A 15,335-nucleotide genomic window follows, 5' to 3' on the forward strand; every position below is an offset into this window, starting at 1 on the left:
ATTACATTTACTACATATTGCATCATATTTTTGGATTGGCATGGTTACTTTGTAGGAACTAATCCCTGGGCAGCATGCTCTTTCCATGCTCAATTCACTCTTTACCTCTTATCTACATTCCTAACTTAAATTTGTCCATTGTGAGTAAATAGTAAACTGGATGCTCTCCCTTTTATCTTAGCTGGCTCAGACATTTGGTCTTTTTAGCCTACTGACATTTACTTTCCTTATTTAGCACAAATGTTCTGTTTTCAGCCTAATCATCTGTTTACCTCCCTAATTCTATCCTCCAAGAAATGAGGCCTCCCTCCAAGTGTGAATTACATGGCCTAGTCTCAGCTACAGCAGCTAGTCCTGGAATCCTTTAGGAGAGAGGCAGTTCTTGATTTAGTCCAAAGTGGAACACAGGATCTGGTTCAAGAGGTGAATTATTGCTGAACCACTCAGTAATAGCAACCATAATGTAATTAAATTAGGGCTGTCAAGCGATAAAATTAATCGTGATTAACCACGCTGTTAAACAATACTAGAATACCATTTATATAAATATTGTTGATGTATTCCACATTTTCAAATTGATTGATTTCAATTACAACACAATACAATTTTTATTATAAATATTTGCACTGTAAAAATAGTAATTTTCAATACACTTAGTACAAGTACTGTACTGCAATCTCTTTATCATGAAAGTTGAACTTACAAATGAAGAATTATCTACAAAAAATAACTGCATCCAAAAATAAAACAAACAGTGTAAAACTTTAGAGCCTACAGGACCACTCAGTCCTACTTCTTGTTCAGCCAATCGCTCAGACACAAGTTTGTTTACATTTGCAGGAGATAATGCTGCCCACTTCTTGTTTACAATGTCACCTAACTAGTATCAGGCAAATTTGTTGAAACTATCATCAAGAACAGAATTACCAGACCCATAGATGAACACGATTTGTTGGGGAAGAGTCAACATGGGTTTTGTAAAGGGAAATCATGCCTCACCAATCTATTAGAATTCTCTGAGGGGGTCAATAACTATATGGACAAGGGTGATCAAATTGATACAGTGTGATCATGTGAAGGCCAAGACTATAACAGGGTTCAGTAAAGAACCAGATAAGTTCATGGAGAATAGGTCCATCAATGGCTATCAGCCAGGATGGGCAGGGATGGTATCCCTAGCCTCTGTTTGCCAGAAGCTGGGAATGGGAGACACGGGATGGATCACTTGATGATTACCTGTTCTTTTCATTCCTTCTGAGGCACCTGGCATTGGCCACTGTTGGAAGACAAGATACTGGGCTAGATGGACCTTTGGTAGTGAACTTGGACTTCCAGAAAGCCTTTGACAAAATCCCTCACCAAGGCTCTTAAGCAAGTAAGAAATTGTGGGATAAGAAGGAAGGTCTCCTGGATCAGTAACTGGTTAAAAGATAAGAAACAAAGGATAGGAATAAATGGTCAGTTTTCAGAATGGAGAGAGGTAAATTGTCCCCCAAGGATCTGTACTGGGATCAGTGCTGTTCAACATCTTCATAAATGATCTAGAAAAAGGAATAAACAGTGAGGTGGTAGTGTCTGCAGATGATAACTATCTTGAATAATTTGTAAGTCCAAAGCTGACTGTAAAGAGTTACCAAGGAATGGGCACCAAAATGGCAGGCGAAATTCAGAGAGTCAAGAATGAATAGGACCTCCTTCTCTAAGTGAACCCCACCTTCAGAAAAGGAATTCAGCATTCCTTGTTACTGAGCACTCTGAACTGGCCAATCCTAGCCAACCCTTCACTGGTTACACTGGAATTTGCTAGCTATCACCTAGTGTCAAATCCCCCATTTCTAAGCAAACTGCTAGTTAAAAAAAGCTAGTTAACTGGTAGGCATAATGAAATAGTGAAGAGATGGCTACTACCCTGCTCTCTCCAAATTATCCAGGCAGTCTGTCTTAGATTCCTGACCGAGTCATAGCATCAGTTTGTTAGATTTCAGCCCATCCTTTCCAACAACCACCTGACTGATCAGAGATACCATTTGTTACCTCCAGATGGGATTACTGCAGCGCCTTGGACTGAAGCACTGGTTCTGAAAAGACTGGTGCAGGAAAAGAGCAGCTTCACACTTTCAGCAGCATACAACACCGAAGATATACTACTCATATATGCTACTATTGTAATGACTCCCTTATTCAACATCAGGTTAAGTTTAATGTCTCGGTCCTTCAACAACCTCAGACAGACAGGGACCAAAGGGCTACCTCACCCTACCACCAACCCTTCTCCTTAGATGATTCCATTGGTCCTATCTCAAAGCCAACACTTAGGTATACAGGAAACAACTTTCTTGACAGCTGGGTTGAGTCTGTGGAATTCATTCCATGAACAAAGGAGGACCACAAACCACCTCTTGAATCTTGCTTTTCCCTAAAAGCATTTCAACTAATTACTTGCGGGACAAAAATATGTAACAAACTCCTAAAGGGATATGGTGGTAATGAGCATAGTATAAAAACTAATAAAGAATACTATATAGATGGGGAAGAGGAAGAAATGGAAGGGCATAAATTATTTATTTTTAAACACAATTCTGGAAGGTGCCCACGTACCAAGGGGACTGGTAACATAAAATGCTGAATAGAATAGTTTTCAAAGTATTTTTGATTTGTTTCATTTACTAAATATTTATCCTTGCCGTTACTCTTCTCAGCAGCAGTCTAGTATAATAACCAGAACTCCATGTACTGTATAAGAAAAGCAAATTTGTAAGAATTCTTACCCTACAGCTTTAGGCTATGTCTACCCTACGCAACTTTTAGCGACACAGCTGTGCCGCTACAGCAGTGCCACTAAAAGGCGCACGGTATAGCCGCTGTTTGTAAGCAGGAGAGAGCTCTCCCGCCAACAAAAAAAACTTTCACTCCCAATGAGCAGCAGTAGTTTTGTCAGCAGAAGAGCTCTGTTCACACCGGCGCTTTGTCAGCAAAACGTGTGTTATTCAGAGGTGTTTTTTCACACTCCTGAATGACAAAACTTATGTCATTCAGGTTCCAGGGTAGACAAAGCCTTAGACTCAGATATGTAGGGCTGGTAGGGACCTAGAGAGTCACCTAGTTAGTCCTTTCTTTCCCCATGGCTCCACTGAGACAGGATTGTGTGTACCTAGACCAGGGGTTCTCAAACTGGGGGTCAAGACCCCTCAGGGGGGGTCACAAGGTTATTACATGGGAGGTTACAAGCTGTCAGCCTCCACCCCAAACCCTGCTTTGCCTCCTGCATTTATAATAGTGTTAAATATATTTTAAAGTGTTTTTAATTTATAAGGGGGGGGTCGCACTCAGGGGCTTGCTATGTGAAAGGGGTCACCAGTATGAAAGTTTGAGAACCACTGACCTAGACCATCCCTGACAGATGTTTGTCTATCTAGTTCTTAAAAACCACCAATGATGGTGACTCACAACCTCCCTAGGTAACCTGTTCCAGTGCTTAACTATCCTTATAGTGAATTTAAAAATATTATATATATGTAACCTAAATTTCCCCCTTTCTGCAAACTAAGTCCTTTACTTCTTGTCCTACCCTTGGTGAAGATGAATAACTGATTGCCATCCTCTTTATAACAACCTATTATATATTTTAAAGACTGTTGTTCCCTCTCAGCCTTCCCTTCTCTAGACTTTCTTCGTGGGTCATTTTCTAAACAATTACCTCCCATTTCCTTATAAGACTCCTGTCATTCTGGGAAGTTTTAACACGTTTCGTAACAGCATCACATTGTTATCTCATTCAATTTGTGACCCACTATAACCCCTAGATTCCATTTGATATCTACTGATTAAATATATAACTAGATAATTACATTTAGATAACTATACTATTCTCTAAACCTCATACTTGTGGCAGTATCACAAAAAGGGCAGTCTCTTCGTAAACCAAAACTACACCTTAAAACTCCACTCAATCCAATAGGTGCAGGTTACAAAGCCCTGGTGCAGTGCACTCATGATGCATTGCTTAACAAGCAAGCAACCGTATTGCACTAACTCAAGTCTCTAAATGGCCTTAAAGTATAGCCTCATATGGAGTGCCTTGCAGTAATCCAATCTCAAATTTAAAAAAATGTGGATAATGAGCAATCAAGTGGCATCTAATAAATTAATGAATGGATAAATACTTTAAAAAATACTTATTCTAAAATATAGGTTAGCTGGCTCAATCTCACTTTTTTCTTTCTTTCTTTCCCATCCAGTCTCAAAATAAAAATCCATTCAGACCATGTTCATATATTAATTTTTATTTTCCCATACAATATTCACAGGGTCTGCCTTTTGTCTTATTCAAACTAACAAATGTTTTCAAACTAAAACAGGAATTGACATTTCAGGCCACAAAAAAAAAAGAAGAGGTTCCGTAAACATAAACATCCAAAGAATAGTAAAAAAACTGGTGTCTTTTGCAGTACATAATAAAATTGTATTTTATCAAACACTGGGTGATTTAGCTGTGTACCATACACCTCTTATTTGAACCATGTCCTTAATATAAAAAGGATGAAGCTTTAATTGTCACACACCTTAAAATGTTTTTTCACCCACTGTTGATTTGTTAGCATGTGTCTATTATATTCTATTAATTTTATTCAGTCACTTATTCTAAAAAATATATACAGCTATGTTTAAATGTGTGGTTTTGTGCCATGTTTTTAGAACAGAAAAATAAAGGCTTTTTTTAAGATACAGGAGGATTGGTTTGAATACCCAACTTCAATTTAACAGTCAATTCCACAAGACCTCTGCAGTGGAAGGTATACTGAGCTAAACAGTTCCACTTTACACATTCAAACGGGAAAAAATAAAAAGACAAAAGAAAGAGAGAGGGGGAGAGAGAGAATCTGTGAGGATATAAACCAATATTTGGCCTACACCATTTAGCAATTTTGACAGTAACATGAAGCAACTAATGTAAAGTAAAAAATTCACATCTTTAAAACAAATGTTTTCATTGCAATTAAAGCTACTCATTAACTGATCTACTTACAAGTGATAGTTCAAGCTTCAGAAGATTACAATGGGACACTGCCAAAATTAGATCACATTTTCATCAAATGGTTATAATGGCAAACATGCAACACTTGCTTTAACTGAACCCATTTGCTTTATTATGGCATGTAATTAAGTTTGTAAGTATCCTGCAGAAGATCAGCTTGTTGCCACACAAGAATAAAGCAGCCAAGCACAATCAGGGAAGAGTATCACATGCAGGCACAGGCTTGTGGCATTCTGGAAAAAAGAGTCTGTGCACTAGTTTATTTTTGCAAAGTTGTAACCAGCACTGGCATTGTTTTTACCCCTTCAAATAAAGGAAGTTGTAGGTGCTTTAAAAAAATTAAAAACAAGGTCTGAGAATATCAACTAGATTCCTTAAACTAAGATCCTGTTTTTCACCTACCAACCTCAGTGACCGCTAAAATAGGAATTCTCAATTTTTTCTTGGATGTCCCAGACTACAGGTAATTGATTTATTCACAGTAAGAATAAATCTAGAACCTCCTTTTATTACAACCACTGAAATTTAAATTGTTTTAAGTTGATGGCCCTGAGTTTTTTGCCATGTGCCCAAGTATGACTCTTTTTTAATATATATAAACAAACTTTTTAGTTTCTCCAGAGTTGAAAATATCTGAACACTGGCAACAAATCAGAATTACAGTCCTTTTACTGCACGCTAGCTTAACAATTTAAGTTAACAACCTCTTTTGAATTAAGAGGAAAATCAGTGAAAAACTCTACATTTTCTTGTGTCTTTAGGTTAGTTGTTGTTTCTCCTGTGCACTTGAGAATTGGTAAGATTACCGTAGTCCTTCCCAACTCGTCTGTACTAGCTTTTAACCTTATTTTGAATACCTTAGTTCAAACAATTTATGTACGTTTGCCAACTTCCACGTTCTAATAAAACAAGACTTTTCAGAGTACACAATACAGCATCTATTAAAGACATGAGCAATGATAACAATGTAGACTGCAAACCTACCAAAAGACACCCTGAAACTTTTAAAACATTGCATGACCACTAGCAAACCAGAAGTGGCAGTTAGATGCACAAGGCAACAATGTACCAATGCATCACAACCTTGGAGATACAATGCAGTATAAATAACAAATTGGACTTGATAATGATTTACTAGAAAGCTTTGTATGTGCCTCACACAGATGTCATACAACCATGTCCCGTATCAGTGCTGGGCTACCTAACAAGCCAGTTTACCACTGTTGTCCTAATTTTGAAGAGCCACAGCAGCATACATGACTACAGAGACTACACAACTTCAGTGACAAAGTTACAGGATTCTCCCTATTTTATTGCATTAAAAAAAAAAAGCAAGCCTTGGAAATTTTGATTTTTATAGAGTATAGAAAATTGGTTTCCTGAGTAGTCTCAGTTTACAATTTGTTCAATAAAAAAAATTGTAAAACAAATTCATTATATTTTAATATAGGAAGAATGTCTTTTTTTAAACAAACTTGTTTAAAAATAAAACTTAACAAGTGTGAAAAGTGGAGACTTACCATTCTATAGAAGAACAGTATTTGTGCCATGATGTAGTGTTAACTTGCAAGTTTTACAGCAAAGAAAGATATATGAATTGGATTTTTCAGAGCAAATCAAAACAATGCAGTTCAATGCTTTGTGACTACAGTTCATCACATTTGCTTTTGGTTTTAATCCAAAACCTTCAGCCTGAAAAGCTAAAATATCAATTTTTCACATGTACTGTCTTCCATATCAACTATTTGGGTTTTTTTCAAAGCATACCACAGATTAATCAATGAATACAAATAAAGGAAAAACAGATCACTGCTGGATGCTAAACACAAACATAAAAAAATAGTAAGTTCTCAACTTTTCCAAATATTTCAAATAAAAAGCTGTCCCGTTCACTTTGACTACTTTTTGTAATTTTTAATGAATGGGAAGGGGTAAAAAGGTATTAAAACTGTTGCCCATCTTTAGTTCTTTTGTATCTACAATTAATTGGAAAACAGTAAGTTTACAGTTGAACAGTGTACAGTGGATCTGAAGCATCATTTCACTACTGGTTATGATCCAACACGGGTTGTGGTGGTTCTTTTATCAGAGAAGAAGCTTTTGAGGAGAAATACCTGCCCAATACTAACTACTAGAAGAATGATGGCTTCCCCTATTGACCAATAGGCTACTCTGGTGTTTAGATCTTCTGCTCTGCTGCGACCTTGTGCTTCTCTCAAGCGGAAATGAGTCTGATAATCGATAACAGACTTCAAAGCTTCATGAATTGAAACACAAGCAGACTCCATCTAGACAAAAAAAAATATTTCTGAATTAGAAAAGCATTGGAAGAATTCTTTGTGCTGTATCTGAGCATATATAGCCAGGACTTCTGTAATTTTAGATGCGAGTATGTTTATTCTCTCAACTAATATGCTTTTAAGCTCTGTCACATCTAACCCACATTAACCAATATACTAAATATTTTCCCCCTCAACCTCATAATATATCATTAAAGTTGCCTCACATTTCCCATTATATGGCCCCATTTTCAGTTACTTAGAACTTGGCCAAACTAACTGTTTGGGCTGAAATGTTCTATGACAAGTGTCTGCCTCAGGTTTTTTGTTTTGTTTCAGCTAAAATGGTCAGCCACTTCAGAGAACAAGATTAGGGAAACATACATTGTTTTGCCCATATTTAAAAAAATATATATATTTCAGTGATTTGTTGAGAAACCCTCGAGCCTTTGAAGCAGGGACTTAATATATGACGGGCCATCTGGGTGTCAGGGATATGTCTTTTACCATTCCTGTGAAAATCTGTCTAAGTTGGCTGTGCACTTAGAAAAGTCACAATTTATACATGCTCAGTTCCCTAAATTCTCTGAAGAGTCTGCCTGCACTGAACTGGACGTCCCCTGTAGTTGCTCCTTCCGGCAGCAAAGGGACACTACGGAGCAGGACAAGAACCAAGTGTTCTCAATACTCCCACTGCTGGTGCTCAGGCAACACTGAGGAAGCAACCACACTGGAATGCACAGGGATGAGGAGAGAAAGAGAGAATAGCTGCATTAGATGGGTCAGGAAGAGAGGGAGTTGCAGGATCCAGAGAGTAGGGAAAAATAGAGAGATAGGGTGAAGGACAAGAACCAGAAAGAGGCAGGGTAGATAGGAGCAGAAGGGGGACAGAGAGACAGACAGCTCTAATTATTAGAGCAAGCTCCCCTACAAAACCTGGAATTGAACTCAGGAGTCTTCAAGTTCCTACATTCATTTGACAACAGCAAAGATTGTGAAATGCACTGGAAGAGAGAGATCTTTGGGTCCACTCAGGCCAGCAGAAAGATAGCTAGGGAATGGTGTTTATATCCTTGGTTCCAAAGTGCTGAAATGGTGAGCACACTCACCTAAATAGCCGTTTTGGAGTGAGTTTGCTGCCGACTGGCAACACACAAGGTATCTGTGGGTAATGTACTGAACACATTTAAATGGGTTTGTGTTTAGGAGAAACGAAGTGAGGCTAACAGAAAGACATGTAAAAAATAAAAATAAGACCTAAGGTTTAAGAATAAAACTTCACATAGCTGAAACCTTTTTTGTGGGAAAGCAGTTTTCTTGCCCTACTGTACATAAATAAAAAAAAACCTAAACATCTATAACATTAACCAACTAGACGTGAAACATGTTTTATTTTCAATTTATTTTGCTAGTTTTCTTTGCTTCTCATAATTTTGACTTACTGGACAGATTTCTAATCTAAATATTAAATTGAGCATTTCTAATTATCTTATTCAGTTTTACTTTCCTTAAAAAGAGGCATGAAATGTAAAAGCCTATTTTTTTTTTATTTTTTTTTACTACTACTTGATGTTTCTACAGAAAGGTAGAATTTAGAAACAAACTGTTCAAAAAGTTCAAAGCACCAACACTTCAACTTTCAGACAGGAGTGAAGTCACAGCACTGAAATGCAGCTTCCTTAAGAAAATATACCTCTCTGTGATATAAACAATTCAGAGAACTATTAGTCTTATCGTATGTAACTATTTTTAGTTACACAGTTAGTATTGTCGAGGGAAAGCAGATTAGCTTTTAATATATAAAATCTCAATATTTTACCATGATGGTATAAAAAGATGAGTTGCCATTACTAAAATACTGGGAATTTAAATATATTTACTCTGTAACCTTTCAAGTGCATTTTATTCATCCACACTACATTTCTTCCAGCAATCCCATTCGTCTCCACAAATGCCAAGACTGGGACCTCTTGTGGCTACAGACAGATGCACGTACCACTGTTGCCAAAACAGTAGATTGTACAAAATTTAGTATGACAGTAAGGTCCAATTAAACTCTACTTTGACCCACAGCCTATAAGAAAGAGGCACAAAAATAGTGGAAGAGGCTTCCTTGCCTACCTGCCACTTCCTTCCAGAACAATGTCTAGAAACTATGTCTGCTGTTGAATTCCTTCCTGACCCGGCAACATAGTATTCCTCCAACATCTTCTCATCCTAATAATTTCCTTAAACAATGTCCTGTTGTGAATGACTTTGCTCTTTGCTAACTGGGAGGTAAATCCCTAAATCTTAGTTCTACTTCCATGATTAATGACTGCTACTCCAGTTTGCACAAGCTGTTTTACATCCAAACTTTAAGTAGACAAAAGTTCATTGTTAACAACTAAGTCTCTGATTTAACAGAGCTCCCTAGTTAACTCAAAGAAGTGTGAGGAAGTTAGATGCCCAGTTTTATTGACTTTCAATGCGATGTAGGTACCTAACCCCCTTAGGCTCCTTTGAAAATCCAAGCCTCATCTGCTCCATTTTTTGTTTGGCTATCAAGTCACTTTAAATCAGCCCTTTACCTGGGTAAGTGCAGTGACTCTGTTCTCACTAGGAAACAGAGGTGGATCTTCTCCAACCTGGAAGTCGAAGTACACAGTTTTGTGCGTGAAAGTAGAAAATTCATTGCTGAAGCAGAATTTGTATGTTCCATTCCTAGATGCAGTGAAGGTAAAGCTATCATATTGTTTTTTCATCTCTTTGTACAACACAATGCCATCAGGATCTTCCAGCCGACAATCAACATCATAATGCCCTCCAGTGATCACCTGTGGAGTGTGAAAGATTATTGGCACTTTAACAGAGTAGAAAGTTAGTCTTAGTATTACAGTTATCTAAGCACCTCTACAAGTCATTTGATCTGATGTATTTTATTTAATTTAACTAATTCACTAAACCAAGAATAGAGAAGATACAGAGAGCTGTAATAAACCAGAGTTCACCAGTGAAGTTGTTCAAGAGTATCAATTTATCTTGGCCTACAGCAATGAACTTGGATTTTACACACTAACAAAACAAGAATAGCTCAGAATAAAATACTGTACATCCATTCAGTTGTAGAAGATTGATAAGTTTTTTCAAACATATGTATACAAATACATGAAAGAAAGTTTTGTTTAAATTAAGTTATTTTATTTAAGTTTCTCAGATACTTTAGTGATAGGTACAGTAGAAGAACCTGACAAGACGACAATAAAATTAAAGTAATACTGTGTTAGAACAGTAAGATTTACTGTATTTTAGGCCCACTTTTCAAGTCCAGAAAAACCAATGCAGTATTAAACAGACTGGAGCTGTTCCAGCAGGTTGGAATTGCCAGAATGCAACAATGTCCCAGCCTACACCTGCTTCTGATGTGACTGGAAGGGTGTTGCACACAGACATGTTAAGCCAGCTTTCTTCCTGCTTTGTGCTGCAGAGTGGCACAAGAATGGGGACTGGATATGCCCCCCCCCCCGCCTTTTTTTTTTAATTTATTACACACAAACCTTTATCAGCATAGTTTTGGAAATGAGAGAAAAGCATACAGTGGAGTCGCATCATACACGCACTTAACTTATGCAAATTCAACTATACGGGCTCAGCAAAAAAAAAAAAACCCAACAACTCCGCTTACCATTCCAGTCAATGAGTGTATGCCCCACAGTGAGCGTGGAGATGAGAGACGTGAATCTGCTGTTCTCTCAATCCGTCTCAGTTCCTGCATGCCTCTCATAGTGTGAGCATCTTGCCACTCTGAGTGAGATTCTAGTGTTTAAAGATGCTGTCAGAGGTGAAAGTAAGCTGGTACACTGGACCGGCTTCCCCGAGCTGGTGATTTAAAGGGCCCAGGGCTCCCTGCAGCGGCTGGAGCTCCAGGCCCTTGAAATCGCCTCCCAAGTCCCGCTGCCAGAGCACCGGGGTAGCAGATGCAGGGCTCTGGTGGAAATTTAAAGGGCCCGGGGCTCCCACAGCCCCGGGCCCTTTAAATCACCACTGGAGCCCTGCCGCTGCTACCCCGGGGCTCTGGTGGCGATTTAAAGGGCCCAGGGCTCCGTACTGACTTACTTTCACCTCTGAGTATACAGTACTGTACTTTATGGGCGATTTAAGGGATTTTCAAGGGTAATTTTGACTAAACACTATTTTCGCCTTACACGCTGACTTTAGAACCTAACCTAAGATGTGACTCCGCTGTACTAGGTTTAAATAAAAAACTGTATCCTTATGATACAGACACTATGCATTTAAGAATTCTTTATAGGTTTTATAGACAGTCTTCATAGTAAACCTAGTTTCTAAATTTCAGTGGAAATAAGTCAGATGTTGTGCTGAAATCAAACCTTTTATAGAAAAAACTTTGTTGCAGTTGCATTTAGGGGATTTTAATGCAGACTTAGGAATACTGTTGCCTCCCTCAAGCAGAGCTTGTGTCTTCTCCCAACATTGAATGAAGTTAGCCAAAGCTTATAAGTGTCTCAAACCCTCATGTGATTGAGTGAAACTCAAAGTAAAAATATATAAAACAAAATATTTTCACAGCACCTGAAATCACATTGACAAACCTATAAGCAATGTAAAAGAACACCTTTGGCGAATTTAGAAACCACTGATTTATATCTGGATAAACAATGAGGTACAAATTTAAATGTGAGCAAGCATTTTACTCCCTTTTAAAACGAACATTTTGAGTGGATCTAGAGACACTAATTTAAATAAAAACAAACTCATCTGACTAGCAATGTCTATCACAGATTGTTCAAAAGCCTATGATTAGAGAAGATAGAAACAACACTTAAATGTTAAAACAGATTAAACAACGCACTAGAAAACAACAATCCTGCAGAGGATAGATTTGCCCCAACAGGTCTTACCTCCAACTTCATAATTCAGATACTAATGGGTGCATAAGTTTGAAAGGTTTGTCCCAAAGATATTACATTTAAACAAATTAAAGATAAATGTTTAAGGACAGACTTCTACTCATACAAATTAAAATAGCTCAGATAGCGGAAAGAAGCAGCCCAGTTTTTGTGGAAAATTCTTCTGAACAAAACACAGATGACAGAAATATTTCAGTGTCAGTATTCAAAGAAATCTTTTAGTTTCTTTAGATACAAGCAGCCTCAGAAATTGCATGTTAGATCAGCAATCTTTAACTACAATTACTACCAAAGAGCTACAACTAATTTGGTTAAGTATCAGATGATTAGAACTTGTTTTAATGCTAGATTTGAAAGACAAAACGGATAGAAATAGAAAACCACCAGAGTGACTTTTCTATGGGTGCAGAACAAGCTCAAAGACATTTGGGGCAGAATTCACCAATGTACAATTCCTCCAAACAGCATGGGCACATGTTAAACACTGAAAAGCAACTGCATTAATTCATAATTATTTATGATGTATTCTATTTAGGCTTGGCAGAATTCACCTTTTTATATATAATTTTGATGGATAATATCAATGTTTATTTTTAAGCATTTTTTTCTATTTTTATTGATTTAAACTTTCAGAGTTTTGGAAAATTATGTGGATGACAGTAGACCATGAGATTAAAAAAAAGTTAAAGCTTTATAAATGATACATAATTTTGTTTAGCTTCAACTTTGTGAACATCAGAGCTGGCTGCTTTATCAGAGCAGTAAATATGTGCTTTATACAGCACTTATTACATGTTTTATACACATTGAGGTGGGACTCAAGTTCTCAAGCAGCATTTTTCTTACTTTGCCTATGTGTAAATTTCTATTATCAACAGAAGTATTTTGTCAGGTTGTATGTGTATGGTGAAATACACGTTACCAATAAAGACATAATTCTTCCAGTGTCAAGTATATTAAGTGTAGCAATCTAATTCCACAATTTACCTTCCCCAACAAGTCTCAAAACACAAGATAAAACAAGAAAGTTAAGTGCCTTTCACAAGTGAAATGTTGTACAGTTATCAGTGATTCACTTTTATTAGGCTGGCAAACAGTCTCAACAATTAAATGAATAAAGCTCCAAGTAGTATAATCCCTAAAAAGATCAAGGAATATCCTGTTATAGCAACAACATTTTGGCAAAATGCCCATTTTACAAGGCTAATGTGAGTTTCAGATACACACATAGGTGAGGTACACATAAATACATACAATGGATCAATTTTGGGAAGTTTTCCAAGAAGCTTACAACTAACTCATGATTTTACTGTAGATCAAGAACATAGCACTTCTACAGCTTTGCCTCCCACATAACAATTGCACAGCCTTGCATACATGTTATTAGTCAATAATATTCCAGAATCACAACTGATTAATACTTAATCATTCAAAACCTAATATTGAAGTAAGATTTAGGGTTTGAACTCAGAATCACAATGAAATTCAGGGACAGCCTTGTTTATTTCATGAGTTAGAAATATCAACCAGCTGCACACAGTGAAAGGGAAGTCAGGGAAAGTGAAGACGAGCCCAACAGGTGTGTGGTGAAGGGTGCTATGGGTTAACTCAGTAGAACAGCTGTCTTTATAGGGAAATGGGATACTAGTTGGCTGGTTGTGTGGGCAAATGGGTATATATTAAGCTGATTTAAGGACGGTGTTATCTGGAATAGTAAGGTGTACTTGGTGCCCTACAAGATCACTTTATAAGAGCATTACTTATTGCTGAGCTAGAATTATGAACAAAGTTGGCTAGGTTACAGTGTATTGGGGTGGCTGTTTTAAGCATCTCTAACTGGCTAGAGGAAACAGAACAAATTCCCAAAACTCCAGGGGGCACCTGATCCCCTGTGCAATCTGCTCAGGGAAACACTATTCCCAAGCTGGGGGGTAGCTCTGTCTTGACGATGGATGGGAGGGGTGCATGAGGCGGGAGCTGTGTATCGCCCCCCCCCCCGAAGCACCGCTTGGCGCTGCTGGGGCGGGGCGCGGCCCGGGCGGGTGATTACCTGGAACTCCAGGGTGCACTTGGTGCCCTGCGCGATCTCCTCGTAGAAGCACTGCTTGGCGTTGTCGGGCAGCTCGAACGTGATCTCGGAGGTCCGCACGGCGCCCCCCAGGCACAGCAGCAGCACCAGCCCCCGCAACCCCGAGATCGCGGACCAGGCCGCGGCACCAGGGCCCAGCAAGCCCCGCAGCAGCATCTCCCCGGTGGAGCGCGGAGCGGTCTCAGCAGCAGCTAAGGGGCAAAGGGGAGAATGAGTCGGAACAGGTCCGGGAGCGGCTCTCGCTGGGCGAGGAGGGGGAGCAGCGGAGGCCGCACCGAGCAGGCCTAGCGCCCAGCCCGGCACCGTGACCAGGGGCCCGCGAGCTAGACTGCGCCGCGGGGCGGGGGACTCACTGCGAGAGGCCCGGATGTAGTAGTCGGCGGCCGCCGGTGTCTGTGCAGCGTGGCGAGAGGAGCGAACGAACTGGGAACCCGGAAGTAGCTATGCAGGTCGCGCGCCTCCGAACCGGAAGTGCTTCCCCCGGTTTTGTCGACGTGGTGTTTGGGGAGAAGAGGGCGGGGCGGCGAAGGACAATGGGGCGGGGGAGGACAATGGGGCGGGGCGGCGAAGGACAATGGGGCGGGGGAGGACAATGGGCGGGGCGGCGAAGGACAATGGGGCGGGGCAGGAGAGGACAGTGGGCGGGGCGGCGAAGGACAATGGGGCAGGGCAGGAGAGGACAATGGGCGGGGCGGCGAAGGACAATGGGGCGGGGGAGGACAATGGGCGGGGCGGCGAAGGACAATGGGGCGGGGCAGGAGAGGACAGTGGGCGGGGCGGCGAAGGACAATGGGGCAGGAGAGGACAATGGGGCGGGGGAAAGGTGAGGGGGCGGGACGGCCCGCAGCCGCAGCGAGGTGTCTGGCCCCGCGGGGGTGCTGCTGGCAGCAGCCCTGGTGATAATGTGCTGAGCTGTCGCCTGAAACGCTGGTCCCTCTTCCTCCCGCAATTCAGCCTGTGCCCCAACCCCGCCTGCAGCTTGTTTCGCTTTCATCCCAGTGACAGCAGGTCGCGTTGCAGTT

The 15,335-nt window shown here is 39.9% G+C and overlaps 1 protein-coding gene across 1 annotated transcript; it reads right to left on the reverse strand.

Annotated features, from left to right (window-relative positions):
- Nucleotides 1-4,267: 4,267 nt before the first annotated feature.
- On the reverse strand, nucleotides 4,268-14,820 carry TMED7 (transmembrane p24 trafficking protein 7). The gene is made up of 4 exons (XM_045020752.1): nucleotides 14,667-14,820; nucleotides 14,275-14,504; nucleotides 9,885-10,130; nucleotides 4,268-7,323 (listed from the first exon to the last, which is right to left on the reverse strand). Exons 2-4 carry the CDS (start codon nucleotides 14,467-14,469, stop codon nucleotides 7,087-7,089), a joined length of 678 nt encoding a protein of 225 aa, XP_044876687.1. The 5' UTR covers nucleotides 14,470-14,504; nucleotides 14,667-14,820; the 3' UTR covers nucleotides 4,268-7,086.
- Nucleotides 14,821-15,335: the final 515 nt, after the last annotated feature.

Source organism: Mauremys mutica, chromosome 6, assembly GCF_020497125.1.
Source record: "Mauremys mutica isolate MM-2020 ecotype Southern chromosome 6, ASM2049712v1, whole genome shotgun sequence".
In the NCBI taxonomy this organism is placed as follows: domain Eukaryota; kingdom Metazoa; phylum Chordata; order Testudines; family Geoemydidae; genus Mauremys; species Mauremys mutica.